A 22234-nucleotide genomic window follows, 5' to 3' on the forward strand; every position below is an offset into this window, starting at 1 on the left:
TTTCCATGTTAATCAATTAAGTGCTGAAACAAATAGCGGCCAGTAGGGAACTAATTAATCAGTGCAGTATCGGATGACAAAATAACACTCATCCTTATCTAAAAGAATCCATCATGTGCTAATTTGTTGAATTTTCACAAGACAAAAACAAAGTGCTTGCTGTGTCGCAAACTTAAGTATCAATCGAAATGTATAGACCCGCAGTTGTTTTTGTCAAGTTGTTTTGCACAGATAAAGACGTCAGTCGCTCGTCGATAGAGGGCGCCCTACAACGCTTGTGTACAGTATATATAAAGACACCCTTTGTAAATTCTTCCTTTTGACACACGAGTGGTGGTGCATACAATCTGCTGGAGGGGTAAGACTTAAATATATTTTTTAAATGATGGAATGATTAAAGATGATTTTAAGAGGGGTTATTTGCATTTTAGATACTTAAGAATCACTCTCCTTTTTAAGTAAATGATACAGAAACTTTAACTTACCTTTTCTTACAAGTGCCCAAACAAAATCATGTTTTTTTTTTTTCTTACAGTCATTTGTTTGCCTGGTGTTCCCTTTTATGTTCCAAATGTGCAAAAGTTTACAGTAATTGCGGTTGAATGGGCCCCTGAGGACATTTATGAAGGGGGGGGGGGGGGGGGGGGAATGACTGAGGGGCCCTGAGGTGATGGAGTCCAGTTTGGACCAGTTTCCCCTCTTTTATTCACAAACAACAGAACCTCATTTATTCCACTGTGGGTGCTCACTCAATAATTACAGAGAGAGAGAGGTCCAGCAAAGTTGTTTTAAATTCATAATTTGCTATCAGTCGTTATTGTGCTGAATACGATAAGTTACAGTATGTTGATCGATGACGTTAGAATGCTTTACACGCATGCAGCACATTTAGTTATCTTGAGCAGGGTTCAAAGTTAATTGTTGTTGTAAAAGTTGCCCTGACTGGCCTTCACTGCCCTGCAGCGATAGGCCGACTATAAAACCTTCCCCTCCCTTCTTTTGTCTCCCCCCCAGATAAAGTGATCACTGATCCTTCATCAGGAGCACCGGTCAGCGACAAAGTGTCTCCCTCTCTTTTCCCCTCCTTGGGAGCCTCAGTCTCACTGTTTTCCACTCTGCCTGCCTATCTCCATTCCCTCCCTCAATCATGGCACCGACGCTGGCCACAGCCTTCGCCCGGCGCTGGTGGATGGCGGTGACTGCTATCATTGAGAATCTCCTCTTTTCTGCTGTGCTCCTGGGATGGGGATCGCTTCTCATTATGCTCAAGTCAGAGGGTTTCTACTCGTACCTTTGCAGCGACGAAGGTGAGTGAATGCCTGCTTGGGACACATCTTTTTTTAATTTTGGAAGACCCAACTGGGTTAGTTCCATGTTATCATGCAACAGTAACATGCACGCCAGGCCAATATGTTTTGTTTTAAAAAGCGAGCACCAAAGGTTAATTTAGGTCAGAATTCCCAATCACATGTCAAATATTGTCTGGTTGGTGACCAAAGTTGATTATTGGCTGGTCAGAGTTTGTTTCAGTTATCACCTTCGGAGTCTTTACAAAATGGATTTATCAGTTGCATGACGTTCAGAAGATGCACTTTCAAGTCGATAAGGTCTTTGTGATTGGAAGCGTCTCAAAATTGACCCCAAAAATATTTAGGCAAATTTGGTGGAATTTACATATCTCGCATTTTAGCTCGCAGTGAAACAAAATCTGTGGTCCAGTTCTATTTCTACCCAAGTCAGCCACTGACCTCAGTAAATATTTGGCCTTCACATCTGTATAAGTGACTTCCGGACAGATGATACAAACGTCTTATCTTGTGTGCGATGATGTAAGATGATGGCAGCACCAGCTCAGCTCAGCTCAGCTTTTTTATAGGCACGTGACAGGTGATAAGCCAGACTGAGGAAAGCATCAGCAGCGCTTTATTAGCGGCCGTACGGAAGTTTAAAGTCTGCTGATAAGGGACCAGGAGGGAACAACAGGCTGATAGGAAAAGTGATGAAGAGTAGAAATTAGACAGTAAAAACAAACCAGAGAAATCAATGATCATCAGAAAGCCATACTGTTAGATAAACATCTCAAATAGTTTCAGGACAACTTGTTTTCATGATTGTGTTCTCTTGTACTTACATTTTTCAGGTAACAGCTCCAGCTACAACATGTCACTGGAGACGACGCAAGCGCCGGACGAGTACATCGACTATTACGATGGCGTCGAGGGGCCCGTGGTGGACCTGGGGGACGGGGTGGAGATGAAGCCCCTGGTCCCGATGGACGGGCAGCTGAGAATGAATGGCTGGCTGATCTGTAAAGAACAAGATGAGATGTTGAATCTGGCCTTCACTGTGGGCTCCTTCCTTCTCTCTGCTATCACACTCCCACTGGGAATCGTCATGGACAAATACGGACCTCGTAAACTCCGATTGTTGGGCAGGTGAGCGCCACATTAAGATGATCTTAAGTGAAAATAGATGTGAACAAAATGTTTCTTGTCATTTCAGCACATGCTTCGGTCTGTCTTGTCTTCTCATTGCTTACGGAGCCTACCAACCAAACGGTAATCATCTGTGATTTGGTGCGTTTGTTATTTGGCTGTTGACAGCTGAATGAGCTATTTTACCTGCTCTCTTTACAGAACTCTCTGTTCTTATCTTTATCGCCTTGACTTTCAACGGCTTTGGTGGCATGTGCATGACCTTCACTTCCCTCACGGTAAGCGTGTGAATGGACCGTGCCTTTCTATCAAGACTGTTAACAAACAGAAAAAAACATATGCGCCGCTTCCAGTCACTCCTTTTGTTGTAGTCAGCTATTCTAGGAACTAAACATGACTCAGGGGAACAACAGAAAGGAACAACAACATGAGATGCTTTTTAGGATTCCGAGTTCTTCAGCATTCTTTTCCCTTTTGTTCCAAGCCCTGCCTGCCATCTTATAAGGAAGCGCACACAGTCCGAAAGTGTACCATGGTGATGGTGTTCACTCCGGAGGGGCTCTCCTCTTGTAAATCTGCCTGGACTGTATAAAGTCACAATTTCTGTATGTCATAAATTTGACTACAGTCATAGAGTCTAGCGACACTACGTCACATCCCCCTTTCACTTAGAATGATCTGAAAACAATAAATATTCGGTTAATTATTACATGACTCCACCTCAGACTGCTACAAGTATATAATGGCATAGCCCTGGAGGTCTTGGGCAACAGCCAGTAGCGATGGTGGCACCCCACTACTTTCTCTCCTCTCCTATCTCTTATGTAATTCAATGTCCCGCTTGTTGTTGTTCAGTCTCTCAAAACAGAAGAGCTTGTCCGTGTCTTTATTTTGGAATGTTTGCTACTCGTGTTCCTCACTTCCTTGGATGTTGAAGTTGTAATTAAGGATTCTTCTGTCACTTCTTTTTGGGCTGAACAGTAATATTTAGCAGTAGAAAATATGCCAAGGATAATCAGCGGGGTTTGGAAGACAACCCCTCCCCCCCCCAAAAAAAATTCAAAGAACAATGATAAACATTCTTTCTACGATCCCTGTGGAGGACTGTCAGCAGCCGTGCCTCAAATGCTTACTATGTCAATTCTTTCTCTCTTTCTCCAGTTGCCAAACATGTTCGGGGACCTTCGTTCCACCTTTATCGCCCTGATGATTGGCTCCTATGCCTCCTCTGCGGTCACCTTCCCTGGTGTCAAGGTCAGAGAAAAAAACCCCAACATGATTAAATGTATTCACTTTAATGGAGATTATGATCACTATGGTTGTGTCATTTTGCACAGGTGATCTATGACTTGGGCATATCATTCATTACAATTCTGGTGGTGTGGGCAGCCTGTGCTGGACTGGTGTTCCTCAACTGCTTCTTCAACTGGCCCCTGGAACCCTTCCCAGGACCAGAGGATATGGATTACACGTTAGTATTGTCCAGATGGATGCAAATATGTCCGATCAGGATGTCATTCATTCCTTCCAATCACACTCTGTCAGTGTCAAGATCAAGTTCAGCTGGCTGGGCTTTGACCACAAGATCACAGGCAAACAGTTTTACCGCCAAGTGACCACGGTGGGCCGTCGTCTCAGTGTGGGCAACAGCCTGGTGCAGAAAGAGCTCCCCACCAAGGAGGGCAAACTCTGCCTCTCCACCATGGACCTAGAGTTGGACGCAAAACCCCAAGAAGAGTGTAAGAGATGCCGCCTTCGGTCGCTCACCTTTATCGTTAACTTGAATCCTAACGAGCCATCGTCTCTGTTCCGCAGCCCAGTCGTTTCTGAAAACTATCACCACGCCCATTTTCCTGCTCAGCTTGGTGACCATGTCGGTGACTCAGCTGCGTCTTTTGTTCTACATGGGGGCCCTGAACAGCGTACTCGAAGTGCTCAGCGATGGTGACCTGAATACAGGTTAGCATTCTAGGAGACCAGTTGAGTTGGTGGTATAGGAAACGGATGGATGGGGGAATTTATGAAAAAATGGGTTGTACCATATTGTTGTTGTTGTTGTTGTTTTTTTAAATCAATGCTGGTCAAGCAATAGTTAAGATTGTAGAATAATTGTTGTTCCCAATCTTTGGTTTTCAGTGGAAAGAATGGAACTTGGTAAGATTCCAGATGATACAGTCACCGTCCATTCAATAACCTATCCGGTCACTGTTCTTTCAATAACTTAGCATTTATTTAACATTTAGCTCCCCAGCACTAACAACAAGACGCTGTTTCAGATCTGTGACCTCTAACATCCTGCTTTTGTTTGTTTGTTGTAACTTCATTGTTTGACCTCAACTGTGAGGCATGCTTCCAGCTCAGTCCTTGAGACGTCATTCAGCTTCAGCTTGAAAGCACCCATTAACCATCGCTTGTAATTATTAGCTAAATCGGCAAGTGCACATCACATGAGCAGCTTTGCAGTTATTGCCCAATATTATGCAGCGCTTGCGAAATAGTAATAATTAACGATACCTGCATATGAAAACATTCTAAACAAATGTTCCCCTCTAATGTTAGCCTGTCTAATATTTGTTTTTCCACCTTTGATGGTCACAGTGAGTTTGTACTCGTCCATCTTTGGCATGCTTCAGCTGCTTTGCCTCATGACCACTCCTGTGATCGGCCAAATTATGGACTGGAAGTTGAAAGAGTGTGATAATGGCGATGAATCAAAAGATGCATCCAGCAAGTGAGTTTTATTTTTGTGGTATATAATAAAGTGACCAAAATTCTGATTCACAATTGCACATACATTTTTGGAAATTACAACATCTAAAAATAACAAGGATATCGTCATCAGGGATGAACCAAAGAAAAAACGAAGAGATAGAAAAACCCAGAAGGTGACCAACGCCCTGAGGGCATTTGTGCTAACCAATTTCCTTTTGGTGGGCTTCGGCATCACTTGCCTGATACCGAACCTTCCCCTCCAGGTGAGCAGTGTTTTGGTTTTTCCAGATTTGAATTGTATTCATATTAACATCAACTCAAGGTGGAATTACATCAACAAACGACTAATCGGTTTCAAGTCATTTATTTTGAATTTGCACTGCAGGTCTAAATTACAAATTCTTCTTGGTCACCAATTTCCTCTGCTTCCCTCTCGTTTCAGATCATGTCATTCGTCTTGCACACCGTGGTGAGAGGATTCATTCACTCGGCCGTCGGCGGCCTTTACGCTGCTGTGTAAGTATTACTGCGTACTATCTGAACCTAACTTGCCTAACTGCGCTAAGCTAAACGCATTTGTGGTCCGATGCCAGGTACCCCTCGTCGCAGTTTGGCAGTCTTACGGGCATGCAGTCACTTGTCAGTGCTGTCTTTGCTTTGCTGCAGCAGCCCCTCTTTTTGGCAATGATGGGACCCCTGGCGGGAGACCCATTCTGGGTACGTCATCACACATATGCCTAATACTAACATTCTGGATGCAGCTCATGCTGATTTCACCCCCTTTCAGGTCAACATTGGTCTGCTGGTCCTTAGCATGCTGGGCTTCCTGCTGCCTCTCTACTTGGTTTGCTACAGACATATGCTTCACAAAGAAAGGCACGAGAAGGAGAACGCCAAGATCTATATTAAAATCAATGGCTCTGACATCCCAGAAGCCTTTGTTTAAGTACTGAGAGCGGTGACAGCAGGATGGAAGAATTAGGAGATACTGTAGCCCACAGACACCAAGGTGCAAACTGACCAATCCAGTTTAACGACACCATTTTTACACGCAATCGCCCTTCTATTTAAACTCTGTGCTGTGAAAAGGATAAACCAAGCGGAAGAGGAAAGACTGTGAAAGGAAAGAGGCATCAGCACTCTGCATTCCCCCAATCCTCAACTTCATTTTGTCACAGTATTGCACATTATAACACTTTCTTTTGTCCCATGAAACTGCTTGTATAATTTGATGATCAAATTTCCTTTAACGACATTTGTGAGCGGTTATGGGGGAAGAAAAGGCCCACAAAATCTACATTGAGAAAGTTGCATTGTTACAGGAAAAAATTGATTTGTCATTACTTGTAATCGAATAAAAATAAAGTCGAAATATTACGAGAGCTTCACATTCAGAAATGGTTTTTAACAAATATTGAATGATATTAACTACATTTTGACATTTAATTGTAAAAATGAAAACATGAATAGGATTCTGACTTTTCTCTCGTGATATTTTGACTTTAATCCCATGCTTTTTCTACAACCATTGTTTCAAACTCTTGTGTAAGTACATGATTTCCCAATTGTTGTTTTTGAGTTTTCTGAGACTGAACTAATTTGAATACCATCTTGTGTTTCTATGGTCGTCTACCTTTCCCCACATTTAAGTGGCTTACGTTGTTTTCAAGTAGGAACAATATTGTAGATATATGTCATGGTCTTTAAGGCTTTTTGTACAAAGGACATCAGGCAAACTGCATTATTGGTATTGCTACAAGCAAAGTAACCATTTGAATATTTATTTTGTGTCAAACTTTCTTTAGTGTTTTGTTTTTTACTTTAAGTCTACCAGATGTGCTTTTGAGGTCTTAGTAAAGATACAATTGCTTTCCTTATCACAAGAGAAGTTCCATTGAAATGTAACTTGTTTTTCTCAATTATTAACCTTCACATTTATTCTTTTAGGATTTTTATAGCATTTATTACATTTTACATGATTTATATTTTGTATTTAACCAAGCAAAAAACTCATTAAGTCAAAACCATCTGGCTCTAAAATGAGTCGCTCATGTTTTACGTCGATCTACAGTGACATCTAGCGGTTAAAGTTGATTATTGCCGAACCCAAAGTCTTTTGCGTGTAGGACCAAATAATAATAAAGCACGAGAGAAATACTCGAGACGTTCAAAGCACGTGATAAATATTCTGAAAAGCCCCAAAACAATCCAACGTCATGCATATCCAGCAATTGTTAAGAGATATTCCTATTTAGAATTTGCTTGTTATGTTATTCATAAAGAAAAAGGAAAAACATCTTACGCGTTATCTAAACACAGACACACCTTTATAAAATATCCAAACATTTGATTGACATAGATTTTACTTGCATATTCACACAACAGACCATAAATGTGGAAAAAGACGGAGATAAAAAGTCCATCCAGAGCCGAAACCATGGTAACCCAAGATACACTGTAAACGTGACTGGCTGCATGTGTCCGCTACCGTAATTACCATATTATACTGAACTGGAAAAACGGAATTTCCATCTATTAGAAATAAACAAATGTTCAAATAAAATAATGTAGTATTTAATCCAAATTAAAATGATGAAATAGCACAAGTTGCTTGATCTCCACCCATGCTTACTACAGAAACAGTGCATACTCATTATAAGAAGTGAAATCTATTCTTACATTTTTTCAGCAATGATTAGGGGGTTGCAAATGAGAGGTACCCTAAGGGTCGAAGATTTGACGAGGTGCAAAAAAAAATGCAACACAGAAAAATTCCTAAGCTCAACATTGTTGCGCAACGATTACGAGCATTACGGCTGCTTCCAGGAGGTTCTGTTCTGTACGTGGCAGCAACATACTTTCGCACCCTTTTGTCGGATCACTTCACCCTGGGGTAGCAAACTATTCACGTCGCACTCTGTGACACCGTTTTTCAAAGCCTCAAAGGCGAAGGTAAGCCCACATCGATTATTACCTCCAAATCTGGATTTGTGTTTGCTCTCTGTTTCATTGCGAACATGCTGGCATGCTTACCTAGTACTGTTCAAGATCCAACTGCAGGCTTACAAGCCTGGGAACGGGACTTCATGCCAAATAACATGGATTTGTCTTTTATACCTGCCTGATCGTTTTTTTGACATGCCAATTTGCTTTTTACAACGTAACTAACTTGCCATCTTCTGATTAAAGTTTGAAGAACTTCCTTTGCACCACAGCAAGGCAATAGACTTGTCAGGAGCACGCACGTTTTACCACACCCGTATTAGGAGCACAAAAGTTGCTATTGTCATCGGAAAATATATATTTTTTTCCAAACGAGTTGCGGCGTTAGGTCTTCCAAATCTCGACATGACTATTGTTGTGACGTCAGAAAGGGGCGTGTCTTCAAAAGAATTCGCTCATTTTTAGACTTTTTTCCCCCTCAACCAAAAATGATGGTAAAGTCTATCAAGGAAAAAAATAAACCTCAAGTCTTCAAGTCAAAGTCATTTGTCTCTTTTTAGTGAACATGTAAATATCAAGTCAATGCATGATACTTATTTATTAGACATTGTGAGCTTTTATCAATAATTCTCTGTGTTTACATTCCACACAAAGCGTCTGGCAGGCTCTAACAAGTGTGCATGGGTATTCATCTCCACATGGATCCCCTCTCGATAAATCCATGCACGACATGTATTTATGTAAGCGCTATGCTCACCAAAAAGTTATTATTTTTTCAATTGTGAACATACAAATGACATCCACAGAGAAACAGGTCTTGCTGCTTCTCATTGTATGAGCAATACATGATCCACCCGTTATCTGAAATGCTTACCTCTCTCTTATTCATCTGCATTTTACTTTATGACAGTTGGAAAACTATTTTTTGTTCTTGTCTCTGCAAACTCTTCAAACAAGTCAAAATCTCCATTACCAATTGAGGTTTTATGCCCTTTTTTTTTTTTTTTTGCAAGCTTTAGCCAATGTCTAAATAGTGTCATGTCACAATGACACGTTGTTTTACTTAACTTAGCTAATCACACCACTTTTCTTCCCAGCTGAATAAAACAAGATCCTCTGAAAGAAAAAAAAAAGTCCTCCCTCCTTCCCAAACACACATATCATCCATCTTGCAGATTGTGTTCTCAGAGCCCAGTTTCATGGGATTATCTTTTAATTCCATAACTAAACACACAAAATAACAAAGCAAAGAAGAGTTATATTGTAAGGCAACATCTTTGATAGCACACTTCCAAAATGACAGCTGCTCTGCATTTCCTCGCATGACTCCTTATATCCTGCTCTGTTCTGACATCTGTCCTAAAAGCCACGTTAGAATCAGAGTTTAAAAGACCGCAGAAATCTTTTCAGGAATGTCTGTTGTTGGCGTGAAAGAAGTAGTTTTGATCTAAAATGCATGTTGGTTGGATTTGAAAGCAAACAGCTGGGAACAGAACAACAATAGCAAAAAGAATGCACTTAGTTGGTGGGGGGGGGGGGTCGCATGAACAAATCTCCCCATAAACCAAGCTACTCTTGTGGCCTCTATAAATGTCAAATAGTCTTGTGTCCGAGCATGCTCTGCTTTTATTGCCCGGGCAAGTCTGCCCACTGAGCAAACCATCCACAAAGCACTATGCATGAATAAGCAATGCTTCATCTTTTTGGGAAAACAATTGGCAAGTTTTTCTGGAAACAGCTCAATATTCACAAGGGCTTCAAATACAGCTAGTTTAATGCTAACCGATTGGAATCCAATCAGTTGAACGGCATACAAAAATATACAAATAACTCAGATCAGGAATTGTTTACATATAAATGTATTTTTCAATGCAAATATGATTTTTTTTTTTTTGTAGGTTCGGGGTTGAGGTAAAATGAGGTCATTGCTGTGTCTTGTCTCCTGCGTTCTGCTATGCTGCTTTTGGAGAACGCAAGCAGAAATCTTCACCTCCATTGGTGGGTTCAGAAATCACACAGTGACACTGAAACTGGCCATCAGTTTCCCTCGCTGTGAATTTATCGTGGTTGAACAATCCCATGTCCACTTTTCTACACCAGGATAAAAGTTCTGCACAATGAATGGACGCCTGCAGTTATTTATGACGCATGCCACGTTGCCTCATAAGATGATGGCCCTTGGCTGCTCTTTGTCATGGGAGTCAGTCCAAGCTTGAAACATGCGTGTTCTCCATGTCTGCAGGCCAGATGACGGACCTCTTGTACACAGAGAAAGAGCTTGTCCACTCCCTCCGAGAGTACATAAAAGCAGAGGAGTCCAAACTGGCTGAGGTCAAAAGGTACGCACACAAGTCATTCATCCTTGGAAAGAGAAATCAACCGTGATGGCTATGATGATGACTTGCCAGTGGCAGGTCAGGGCATGGTAGGGAAAACTGGAATTTAGGTCATTCATCCTGCTGCATTTTGCTGACACATCTGCTTGGTTTAAAAAAAAAAAAAAACATCGCTGCATATAATAAACATCAACTGTGTTTGTATTTTCAATGAACAGTTTATGTGTTTGACTGTGAAGCCTCAAATAGCGTTTGCGTTTTTCTCTGGATTCAGCTGGGCCAAGAAACTGGATGACCTGACCAGAATGTCGACATCGGACCCAGAAGCCTATCTGGCTCACCCGGTGAATGCCTACAAGCTCATGAAGAGACTCAACACTGAGTGGTCTCATCTGGAGAGCCTGGTTCTGCAGAACCCCTCCGATGGTAAGAAATTGCTTAATCTGAAAGTGAAAGTGAAAACGATATTTTCATTCGAGGCTACCTGGAGCTCAAGCATGTGTGTTTCTACTTGATTCGCCATATGGTGAAACGGATTGGAAGCTCCGCGATAACAATCTCTGTTTCCCAGATGAGCCGAGGAAACAGAACCAAAGTAGTTACGTGACAGCTGCAGCTGTTGCTTTTTTGACACTTTGCCCGTGTTTGCCGTGTTTGACTGCATCTGTGTTAGACAGATAAACGAAGGAAAAGTTGTTTTTTTTAATCCCAATAGCAATGAAATAATATTCTTGAATAAATGCCGTTGCTCAATTTACCGCATTCCAATGCAGGACTGGAGATGTTTTCTCTCTGCTTTTTTTCCAGGGTTTATTTCCAACATGACCATGCACAAACAGTATTTTCCTGACGCGGAAGATGAGAAGGGTGCAGCCAGGGCACTAATGCGTCTCCAAGACACTTACCAGCTTGATTCAGAGGACTTTTCCAAAGGGAGGCTTCCAGGTAATTATCAAGTGTGGAGTGAAAAAGACCATTTTTTTCCAGAGCTTTAAAAAAAATAAAAAAAATAAATCGGCAATATTACAGATGTCGTCGTGATATGAGATCTCATCCGTTTGATTGTTGTCCTAGGCATGCACTCCAGCGCCCTTCTGAGCGTGGACGATTGCTTTGACATGGGCAGGACGGCTTATAACGAGGGCGACTATTACCATGCCGTGCTGTGGGTGCAACAGGCCTTGAAGCAGTTGGACGCCGGTGAAGACGCTGTGGTTTCTAAGTCATCTATTTTGGACTACCTCAGCTATTCCGTTTACCAAATGGGAGACCTGCCTCGTGCAGTCGAGCTCACTCGCAGGCTGGTGGCCATAGGTAAGAAAAAAAAATTCAGAAGACAGCCTAGATCTAAAAAAAAAACCCAAATGTAATTTATGGAAACTGTTGTGTTGAAAACTTTTCCTCTTATTATTTTTGCAGTCCTGAGTATGCGGAAAGTTTGCTTCCTCTATAATTAGCTTTTGGGCAGAGTAAAACCACAGGGTGTACCACACCCTCGGTATGATCTTTTGGTTTCAACGGATTAATTTAAGCCCATTGTCAGAGTCTGCGGTGACAACTGTCAGAAACCTTTCATTTTTAGTCGATGGCAGACTCAGCTGTGTGAATTGTAATTCACGTAGCATGTGGAGCACATTGACAAGTCCCATTCCCTTGTGCTGACAGATCCTAGCCACCAGAGGGCAGGAGGAAACTTACGTTATTTTGAGAAGCTGCTCCTCAAAGAACACAATGAGCAGCAGAAGGAGGAGCAGAGCAGCCAGCCTACTTCAGAGGAGCCCATCCATCTGGGAACCTACGTCAGACCCTCAGACCACCTGCCAGAGAGAAATGCCTACGAGGCTCTATGCAGAGGGGAAGGAGACGGAATGGTGAGTCGGATTGAGAAAACACACACATGCAACGTCCTTAGTTTTTGTTCATTGACTGAAAAAGTCAATTCTTTTAAAATCTGTTAATCTGTCTTTAAAATCTGTTCTGTTAAAAATGTCACCAGACGGAAGCCAGGCGCAGCCGTTTGTTCTGCCGCTACCAGGATGGAAACAAGAATCCTCGCCTGCTACTGAAGCCCATGATGGAGGAGGACGAGTGGGACAGCCCACACATTGTACGCTACTTGGAAGCCCTTTCCAACTATGAAATTGAGAAGATCAAAGAGATGGCCAAACCCAGGGTGAGACACGACGTTGATATTGGGGGAAAAAAAACAACAATCTGGTTTGAAATATTTCTTTGAAAGCCAGATAAACTATTATTTTTTTGAAGCTTGCCAGAGCTACAGTCCGAGACCCAAAAACAGGAGTGTTGACCACGGCCCACTACAGAGTATCCAAAAGGTGATTCAGACAAGCTTAACCGTTGTTGATCTTTCCTACTAAATACACTTTTCACATTGAATCAGTGCCTGGTTAGAAGAAGAAGATGGTCCGGTCATTGCCAGAGTCAATCAGAGAATACAGGACATCACAGGACTAACAGTAGACACAGCAGAGTTATTACAGGTAACGTTCAAACATATAGAAATACTGCATCATCAGGAATTTTCTAATTTCATATCGTTTCATTGCCATTTTCAGTCAAAGTGAAGCATGTACACAATCACAACTTTGTCAAATAACTTTATCCAGTAAGTCAATTATTATATACAGAAATAAAGCATCTTCGTATGAAATTTAATAATACTAATAATAAGATCACGCTAGCACAAGTTGATGTGACTTCACACATGGGCAAACAAACGTTCACACATGAATGATAACATTATTGACATACAGTAACAAATGTTTGCTAAGAAGGAGCATATTGTAAAATTAAGGCGTATGTAATATGCAGTGTTCATTGTTTTTTTCAATGTATAAGTCATCTCTTTTAATGGCTGACCAGGTTGCTAACTATGGTGTTGGAGGACAGTACGAGCCACATTTTGACTTTTCCAGGGTGAGCTCGCATTCATAGTGTGTGTGTGTGTGTGTGTGTGTGTGTGTGTTTGTTGAAAGTGAACACCATGAGTAAATGTTTGTACTTTGTATAGCATCTGTTATGTCGTTCCTGTGAGCTGTACTTTGCGCAGCTGTTTGGAAGTGTGCACGCAATGGTGAAGAAGGATTTTGCATAAATCACAAGCAGTCATGTCAGGACAACCTGAATAATGTTACGCTCCAAGCTGATTTGAATTGGTGGACCACACCTGGATTGTATGCAGTTCCGCATACGAAAGCTTTTTTTTTTTTTTTTTCCTTCTTGACTCATAACAATGACACTCGTTAAAGCCTTAATTGCATTTGGGCGTAGTCGCTAGCCTTTTCGGCAGGCTCCTGAATGAAGTCTTACGTTAAAGTTATAAACATCTGTTGCAGCGTCCTTTTGACAGCAACCTCAAGGTGGATGGAAATAGGCTTGCCACTTTCCTAAATTACGTAAGTACATGTGTGCTGTCTTCATTGTGTATTTTACACTTGAATTTTATCTTTGTAGAAAGATGAGCCAGATGCTTTCAAAAGATTAGGCACTGGAAATCGCGTGGCAACTTTTTTGAACTATGTAAGTACGTGCATCCAGTCGCCGTTATTTGAGAGGCAAGTTTTAATTTAGTTTGAAAAAATATGTCCTCAATTGAGTCCTACAAATTATAGCTCACATTAATGCTGGAAAAATTGTTGAGATATTATTTGTTGGTTTGTTTCACTTAAATCTGGCACGTGAACATAGTTGTGGAGACTTTTCATTTCAACTGCAGCTGGTGTTCAGAGTTCACGAAAAATTCTAATGAATGGCTTAACTGTTTTTATGATATATTTTGGGGGCATTTATTTATGTTTTTATTCATATATGGACACAAAAGTAGATATTTTTGTTTTCCCTCCAGATGAGTGACGTTGAAGCAGGAGGTGCTACAGTCTTCCCTGACTTTGGGGCTGTTATCCAGCCCAAAAAGGTAATCAATTAATAAACTATGGAGTTTAATCAGCACTTCATTGTTGAACGACAAAATGTCATATGCAAGCCTTGTTAATGGCCCAAAGTCACATTAACATTTATGAAGGCATTTACCTTATCACTATAAGAATTATAAATGTATTTGCAAATATGCAACAATATTACAATCTCTGCTCTGTATTAAATACAAATTACATTCTGAAAGAAGTAATATTTAGCGCCGCTTCTGTAATGTTGAGTCCCATACTGGTTACAGTAACTCATATTTCAAAGGCTGTAGAATGATGCCTAGGAAATATGCTGATAGATTCATCCCAGAGCTCTGCTTCCATTGTAGAGACATTTTGAAACCAAAACAACATCTCATTTGGCAGGAATATTTGGACATCATCGATTGTCTCACTTGACTTGGAAACATTGTGCTGTTTTATGCTCTTCTAGTGCGGCAAAGAACAATAGATTCCAATCTATGACTTCCCACATACTCATGTTTAAATCTGTGATCCTTCTCTCACATCTGTTTTTGGTTGCAAGAATGCTGAACGTTCTCATTGTTTTTTGATTTTGGTCTTAATGCATCACAGGGGACAGCAGTATTCTGGTATAACCTTTTCAAAAGTGGGGAAGGAGACTACAGGACCAGACATGCAGCCTGTCCTGTTTTAGTTGGAAGTAAATGGGGTGAGTCAAGATTCAATGTATGCCACACCAAAAAAAAAAAGTGTTAAAATGTATGATGACAAAAATGTTTTTCAATGGAATGTCACTCTTGGCCATCAGCGACTCATATTACTTCACGTGTCCAATTTTGATCACTGTGGAGACATTTTGTTACATGACTGCATAGTTCCTTCAGCCAAGAACATGTGTATCATATTATCTAATGTCTCCTGGGTATTAGGACCTGGAATGTGGACTGTGAATGTAAAGTTTGAAATTAAAACAGTTGAAAACGATAAGCCCGTTATTTCCAAACTTTGAACAGGGGTGTGTAGACTTTTTATATCCACTGTACATCTGAAAAAAAACATTTTGTCATTGCAGTGTCCAACAAATGGATTCATGAGCGAGGGCAGGAATTTCTGAGACCCTGTGGCCTAACAGAAGTGGATTGATCATTGAACCCCCCCCCCTCACCAGCATATATTCTGCAAACACACATACAAGTCATTTTTTTCAGCGTCAACTAATGCTTTCAATGAGGATCTGTAGTTTTATAAATATTCAATTTTGAACACTGAATCACGTGAATGGTCATACACCTAAAGGCGTACGTAAATCACGGATTTGCAGACATAAAACTGTCGATGAAGTGCAGACACACAAATCCAAACTCTTGCATTGGTAATTCTTAGCCCAACTATTGAATTATTGGAGTAGTGTTAAACTTGTGTGAACAAGTCCTAAGCACGCCTTGCTATCTGGACTGCCAGCCAACTAAGACCTTAGGGAACGAATGACAAATAGAATCTTATCCATAAAAAAGGATGAATGCCAATCAAGCAGACTTTTATTAGAACAATAACCTGACAGGATTTTTTTATTATTTTTATTCTTATACGAGTACTTGGGAAAGGTTAAATTAAGGCAAGTGGACTTGACGGAATGTCCCATCTTCTTGCGATGCAAATAAAGCGCGCGGAGAACACAAATAGAGGGAATCCACATGAAAGTTTCAGAACTGAGGAAGAATCTGCAAGAAACAAGAGCACCACTTGCCTTGATTCAACCTTTCGCTGCTTTGTCCCAAGAGATGCTTTATTTATACAGTGTTTAAATTATTACAGCAGATTCTGTACTTTTTCTACCAGATGGCCATCAGGAAAAACAATAAATGGTCTTTTATTTTCAAATGTTATGTCTGACTTTACTTTATAAGCGTGGAAACATTTTTAAGATAGTCTTTTCATTTTGATTTGTTGTTATCAAATCAGCTTTGGTCTTTATCGGTACTTTATGCAAAACACTCTAGAATATTAATTAGTGAACAATGGCTTTTTTTTTTTTTTTTCCAAACAGGTGATATTTTTCTGCGGTTTGCCCTGCCGTCTACACATTCCCAGAGAGTTTTTTTGTTTTTGTTTTTTTTATTAATAAAAAAACATGTTTAACAAAAGAGAGGGCCGGAGAAGGGGAAATATTCCTTTAAAAAAAAAAAAAGGCAACATTTAGACAAGGCCTCAACACGTCAACTTTTTTTCTCAGCAAAAATAGAAAGTCATCTCACAACACAAACATTATTAAGAGCAGTTCAGTATGAAAACATTCAAGTTTGGTGTGTCGTCCAACAGAGAACAAACAAGCACACTGTAGGCAAGGCTTATCATTAATTACAAAAGAAACCACTCTATTACTATTTCCTGACACTCTTGCCCCTTTGTAGTGTTGTTTTCATCTCAAATGAGATTCTTACAATGGGCTCATGCTAAAATGAAATGTCACGTACGTTTTTTTTTGCCTACTCGCTCACTTGTTAACTTCCACTTCACCGGACAAAGATTTGAGTTCAGCGACTGGAGCGACGACTTTGTCTCTCAGCTGAGGAAGACATTTCAGGTCATCTTCAGGAAGACACAGCATCAGGAATCGCTGAGGGCAGACGAGTTTGAACAGAATGACTCTACTCTCCGCAACATGTGGAGACGGTGCGTTATTTTTAGGAGTCAATATATGATGATGGAATTTGATACGAGGGTGGTGGATGGAAAATGAATCTTACACTGGACTATCATTTAGTTGGATAGTGTCAATGCTCTAAGAGTGAATCATTATCTTCAGATAATTGCAATTCATGGATACTTCTAAGCTTTACTCCTGATAGCCACTCGGGAGCAGACTTTCTACATGATGCTGTGCTGCATTCTTCACATTTTGAAAAGGAACCGGGGTGCAGCTTGTTATTTTGCATGGATCATATTGGGTGGGAAGACAAAGCCATACGTGACGGTCTGCATAAATAGACAGCCAAGAAGTAGAAAGAACAGATGCCTGGAAGTTATGTACGTACGTGATCGCAAATGAATTATCGGATACTATTGGGTTGGCTTCCAACTCTTGCATTTGAGGAAAGAATGTTGTTTGGAAAATCTATTGCTGAGGCTATGACTGGCTGCCAAGTTGTACTTATACAAACCTCAACATGCATCTGTTCAGCGTCTGGTTCATGTGAGGCTAACGTGATTGATTCTTGAGTGCTTTGACGTCAGGTTCATATGAGGCTACCATGACCGATGCTTAAGTGTTTTGACGTCAGGTTCATACGAGGCTACCGTGACCTATGCTCGAGCGCTTTCACGGAAAATGTACATTTGAACAATCTTTTTGATCCTTGCGGATTCATCTCACCTGACGAAGAGTGCCCTCTCCATTTAGGAGCTTGTAGAGCACGAACAGAGGTATGAGGCTCAGGGAGATGGTGGCCAAGAACCCGCCCAGGATGTTGGCCCAAAGTGGATAAACATAAGTGTGACTGAACTTCAAGGGAGAGAATCGGACTATGGAGAAGACAAAGGTGCCCTGCGGTGAGAGAAGACATTGGATGAATGCGACAAATATGATATGAACTTTTTTTTTCTTTTTTTTATCTGTATTCATTCTTTTATTTTTCAATCCTCTTTGTGTTTGGAGAGCGCTGCAGCCTATTCCTGCTGACTTTAGGCTAAAGACAGACGACACTTTGGTCGCCCACCATATGGGTGGCGTTTTCATTTGCCTGGTATTTTTGTAGATAGTTAGAAAATGGCGTTTGCGGCGTTGTGGGAGTGACCACGGCTGACTTGTTTCTACGCCTGAGCTTGCGGCTCTTCTCATTTAAATTCCGTGCAGGGGAGGCGTACAAACTACATGGCCGGAGCATAAACTCCCTGGAAGGAGTCCATAAAGGAAAAGTACAATATGATGAGTGAACAAAAAGGGAGCCTGACCTGATACTTACAAAACATAAACATGGAGTGAAGTAGCACCAGCAGAGTTTCATTAGCGGAGAAGGACGATAGCCAATCATATCTGCGATGTTTCCATAGAAACGCTCAGCCCCTGTGTGGTAAAGCAGGAGGTATTTAGTTTATATTGTTTTGTCTTTTTTTTTTTGTCGTAAGGCATACCATAGACCCAAGCAATGCTGACAGACTGGCAGATGGAAAGCAGGAGCAGGGTGGTCCCACTGCAGATGTAGAAATCCACCAGCTGGAGCAGGTACATCCCTCCCTATAAGCACAGCAATAATATAAACAATGACTTAAATATCAACCATAGATGAAATGTCACCTAAGGCTTTGACAAACCTCCGTCACCAGAGAAAGTCCCAGCAGACAGGACACGGTGCAGATGGCCAGAAGAACCAGCTCACGTCTGTAGCCTTGACGTAGGTAAGACGGGTAAAGATCCACCAGCGACGTCATCAGACACTCCAGACCGACAAACTGTTTGGGAGGCGGCAGTAGGTCTGTTGAAACTCTACTGGGCTAAAGTTGAAAGTTAATGCTTACCTGACTATCCAAGCCGAGTAGAATGATCATGAGGAAGAAACACACGGCCCACACCTGCGGCATGGGCATCATGGCCACAGCACGGGGATAAACAATAAAGGCCAGTCCTGGACCTAAACACATGGGTTGGATTTCAAATTTCATTCTGATTCAAAAGTATCTTATTTAGGATTTACAGAGGAAGCTGTCAAGAAATTCAGAACCGAAATTTGTTTCTTGCCCTCATGCCGACCCTCGGCTCTTCGGACTGTCACATTGACCTCAGATCTCAGTGAATTGACAGCTTTACACACTTTCCAAAGCATTGTGAAATCCTTAAAATTCCAAGCCAACCTAGGAAGTCTCGAGTGACAGCGTTCAATTGAATTCTTTTGTAGGTTTTAGGTTTTCCTTTTAAATAGATTTGCAAAAAAATGTCAATTGGCGGCATGTTTTGTTTTGTCATCAGGGAGTTGAGTAAATTGAAGCTCCTATTTTGTTTTTTATTTTTCATGGAAGGTAACACCAATCTGATACGTAGCTCTCAAGAGCAAAATCGAAGTGTAAAACCAATGCAGTCATCACTTGCCCGATTCTGCCACCTCGGCAATACTGACGCCTTGCTCGTAGGTCATGAATCCCAAGACGGAAAAAATGGCAAAACCTGCCACAACACTGGTGGCGCTGTTCAGCAAACACAGGTAGAAGCAATCCCTAAAACACAAACACCCATTTATATTAAATGAATTACGCAGGAAAAATACAGAACTGCGCCTCGTTTTTGTTGCCAACAAAATTTCAATCCTAAACAAGCACGATGGAGTCACTGCGGACTCTTAAATGCAAGTTGAAATCCAGATGGTCTGGATTTCTGACTTCATTTGTTCTTGGTGTCCAACACCTTCAAATCCTTTTTGAGCATGCGTGCGTACTTGTAACAGTTGTTGTTGTAAGTGTTGTAACTGCCAAGCGAGGTCAGGAACCCCAGGCCGATGGCATAAGAGAAGAAGATCTGAGTGCCGGCATCCAACCACACCTGAAAACACGGAAAATTTGACACTGAAAATGCTGATAAGTGATGAGCTAACTCACCAAACAAAAACTTTACACTTGGTTCTTACCTGTGGATCTGATAAGCGGGATACATCAGGGTAGATGTAGAAAATAATTCCCTCCATTGCCCCTGGTAACGTCACACCGCGTACGAGTAAAACAAGCAACATGGCGTAGGGGAAAGTAGCTGTGAAGTAGGCTGCCTGGTTGAAAGGAAACCAGACACAATTTAAGCCTTAGTATTTAGAAATATATGACTGAAGCAATCAAGCTATGCATATTGCTCACTGCTGAACTATTTCTAACCTTCCCTGTGGATTTGATCCCCTTCCAAATGCAAAAGTAGCAGATGACCCATGCCAGGATGAGACACAAGACCAGCTCCCACCTCAAGCTTCCCACCTCCTCAATCCCACCAGAGATCTTCAGCACTCGGCGCCTGAGGAGAGCATAGGTATGGAGCAATGGCGGCAATGGCAATGGCCATGGCACAACAATAGGATTCATGTGCAATGAAACTGTACAGGATGAAGGCGGGCGGGGTGAAAGGGCAGCTGGAAAAGGAAAGCGGGACAGAAGAGGTGGGGGAAGAATAAAAACGTAGTCAGGGGAGATAAGATAGTCAACGAGGCGGTCTTACTCCCAAAATTCTACAACAGGCAGTGTGATGTTCTCCCTGTGTGTCACGCCGAGGCTCAGATTTGCAATGCTGAGGTCCACGCATGAGTCTACAAGGCAAGGACATGTGCGACAAATCAAGCAAAAAAAACGCTTTTTCCATGCCGGGCATACTCGGATGATGTGCAATATTCTTGGCTAAATAAATATTGCAAAACGTTGTAGAACCTGTTGCATGTTGTGAATGGTGCCCGTTGTGGAGCCAGGAAAAACAATGATGTGGGGTAAACAGCGGACAACCACTCACAACATGCAACAAACCCTTTCCCAATCACAGAATTCAAAACGAGAAAAACGAAGTGAGGAGAACATTTTTTTTTTTTAAAGCGAGTCCAAAATACGAAGCACTTCCTCTGCACTTGGAAAGTTCTCTCAATACAAATGATCTACAAAATACTTGAAAGTTAATCCCTACACGCCATCTGTTTTTGTTTTTTTCTGTCGCGTTCCTACAGGGAACCAACCTGTGTTCCAGTCGTTTCCACATGTGGCCCAAGGCAACTCGGCACTGAAGGAGGAGAAGAGATAAAAAAACGCCCATGCGATAATCGTAATGTAGGATGTGGCGCCGAATGCAATGATAAGGTGACTCGCATAGCCGATGCCTGCAAATAAAAAGGTAGAAAAAGCAACCATGTTAGTATTTCCAGCGGAAATCGACTGCGCAATCCGTGCGTGATTACGCACCAATTCCGCGTCTCATCACTATACTCTAAATGACTCAAATGTTAACTAAAATGAAGTTGAATAGGATGAGGCACCTTGAAAAAGTGGGCAAATCTTTTTCCAACACGTTATACCACCCTGGTTGGTGTACTGTCCCATAGCGGTCTCGATGAAGAACAAGGGGATCCCGCAAAAGACCATGAACAAAAAATACGGGATGAAAAACACACCTACAGAGAAATCAAATATTAGAACCACCGAGGACGGCAAAAGTGACAAATGCATTGTCAGAAAAAAAAAAAGAAAAAAAAACATCTCACCGCCACCGTTTTTGTAACACAGATAAGGAAATCTCCAAACGTTTCCCGGTCCAATGATTGCACCCATCACCGTGAGAATAAACTCGGCTTTCGTGCTCCAGTAGCCCCGTTCCTCTGTTTCTTTGAGCTTCTTTTGCTCTCCGTTGGCCACAAAAACGGCACAATTGTCACCATCTTTCCCCTTTGAGAGCATTTTTATGACCAAACGCGAAAAATCAATAGAAATGAATGCGTTTTGCGCGTCCAAACTGCACCCAAAAGAAAACAGGAGCGAGCGAGCCTTCTCAAGTGGGAATAAATACCCTGAGCAGAACAGATACAGTAAGATTATCGCACTTGCCTCTCAGTAGACAAAGGTGCTCTCTGAGGCGCTAGCTATTTATGCAAGTTCATGAGTGCTGGAGGAGGACTGGGTTGCACCTTTTGGGATGACCCAGGGATTCCTTCTCTATTGATCACAGAAAAACAGGAACTAGTGGATTTGTTATAGCTGTTACTGCTCAGGGAGGAACAGAAAAAGAAGCAGCGCATTGGGCGCAATGCTTATTCTTATTATTTGATGTGATTGATTTTGGGGCATGAAAAAATATACCACATGCACAAGAGATAAAAGTTAAATTGAAAAAAAAAAGTTTTATATGGTGCCGAGTTGTTTTGCACTGATGTTGGCTGTGTTGTTGCTGCTACAT

General features: G+C 41.5%; 3 protein-coding genes across 5 annotated transcripts; 2 read left to right on the forward strand and 1 right to left on the reverse strand.

Moving 5' to 3' along the window:
- Positions 1-325: 325 nt before the first annotated feature.
- slc43a2b (solute carrier family 43 member 2b) lies at positions 326-7041 on the forward strand. 2 transcript variants are annotated; one of them, XM_085936609.1, is made up of 15 exons: positions 326-358; positions 1015-1307; positions 2141-2435; positions 2503-2558; positions 2637-2713; positions 3597-3689; positions 3773-3906; positions 3981-4174; positions 4251-4394; positions 4572-4589; positions 5034-5166; positions 5278-5410; positions 5590-5663; positions 5741-5864; positions 5935-7041. In XM_085936609.1, the coding sequence occupies exons 2-15, from the start codon at positions 1148-1150 to the stop codon at positions 6091-6093; spliced, it is 1794 nt and encodes a 597-aa protein (XP_085792735.1). In that variant the 5' UTR covers positions 326-358; positions 1015-1147; the 3' UTR covers positions 6094-7041. The 2 variants fall into 2 exon arrangements, with proteins under 2 accessions (XP_085792735.1, XP_085792736.1); XM_085936610.1 differs by lacking the exon at positions 4572-4589.
- A 928-nt stretch (positions 7042-7969) lies between these two features.
- Positions 7970-16204, forward strand: p4ha2 (procollagen-proline, 2-oxoglutarate 4-dioxygenase (proline 4-hydroxylase), alpha polypeptide 2). 2 transcript variants are annotated; one of them, XM_085936506.1, is made up of 16 exons: positions 7970-8099; positions 9989-10088; positions 10333-10429; positions 10701-10852; positions 11234-11371; positions 11501-11740; positions 12092-12297; positions 12423-12599; positions 12692-12762; positions 12828-12927; positions 13310-13363; positions 13783-13842; positions 13901-13966; positions 14292-14360; positions 14947-15043; positions 15407-16204. In XM_085936506.1, the coding sequence occupies exons 2-16, from the start codon at positions 10007-10009 to the stop codon at positions 15475-15477; spliced, it is 1680 nt and encodes a 559-aa protein (XP_085792632.1). In that variant the 5' UTR covers positions 7970-8099; positions 9989-10006; the 3' UTR covers positions 15478-16204. The 2 variants fall into 2 exon arrangements, with proteins under 2 accessions (XP_085792632.1, XP_085792634.1); XM_085936508.1 differs by lacking the exon at positions 13783-13842.
- Positions 16205-16407: 203 nt separating this feature from the next.
- LOC147042897 (sodium- and chloride-dependent GABA transporter 2-like) lies at positions 16408-21818 on the reverse strand. The gene is made up of 14 exons (XM_085936642.1): positions 21546-21818; positions 21321-21455; positions 21024-21164; positions 20522-20609; positions 20188-20320; positions 19950-20084; positions 19761-19864; positions 19418-19542; positions 18850-18962; positions 18646-18783; positions 18466-18568; positions 18297-18397; positions 17708-17878; positions 16408-16951 (listed from the first exon to the last, which is right to left on the reverse strand). The coding sequence occupies exons 1-14, from the start codon at positions 21736-21738 to the stop codon at positions 16829-16831; spliced, it is 1803 nt and encodes a 600-aa protein (XP_085792768.1). The 5' UTR covers positions 21739-21818; the 3' UTR covers positions 16408-16828.
- Positions 21819-22234: the final 416 nt, after the last annotated feature.

This window comes from Syngnathus leptorhynchus, chromosome 17 (assembly GCF_054491065.1).
Source record: "Syngnathus leptorhynchus isolate UIUO chromosome 17, UIUO_Slep, whole genome shotgun sequence".
Classification (NCBI taxonomy): Eukaryota; Metazoa; Chordata; class Actinopteri; order Syngnathiformes; family Syngnathidae; genus Syngnathus; species Syngnathus leptorhynchus.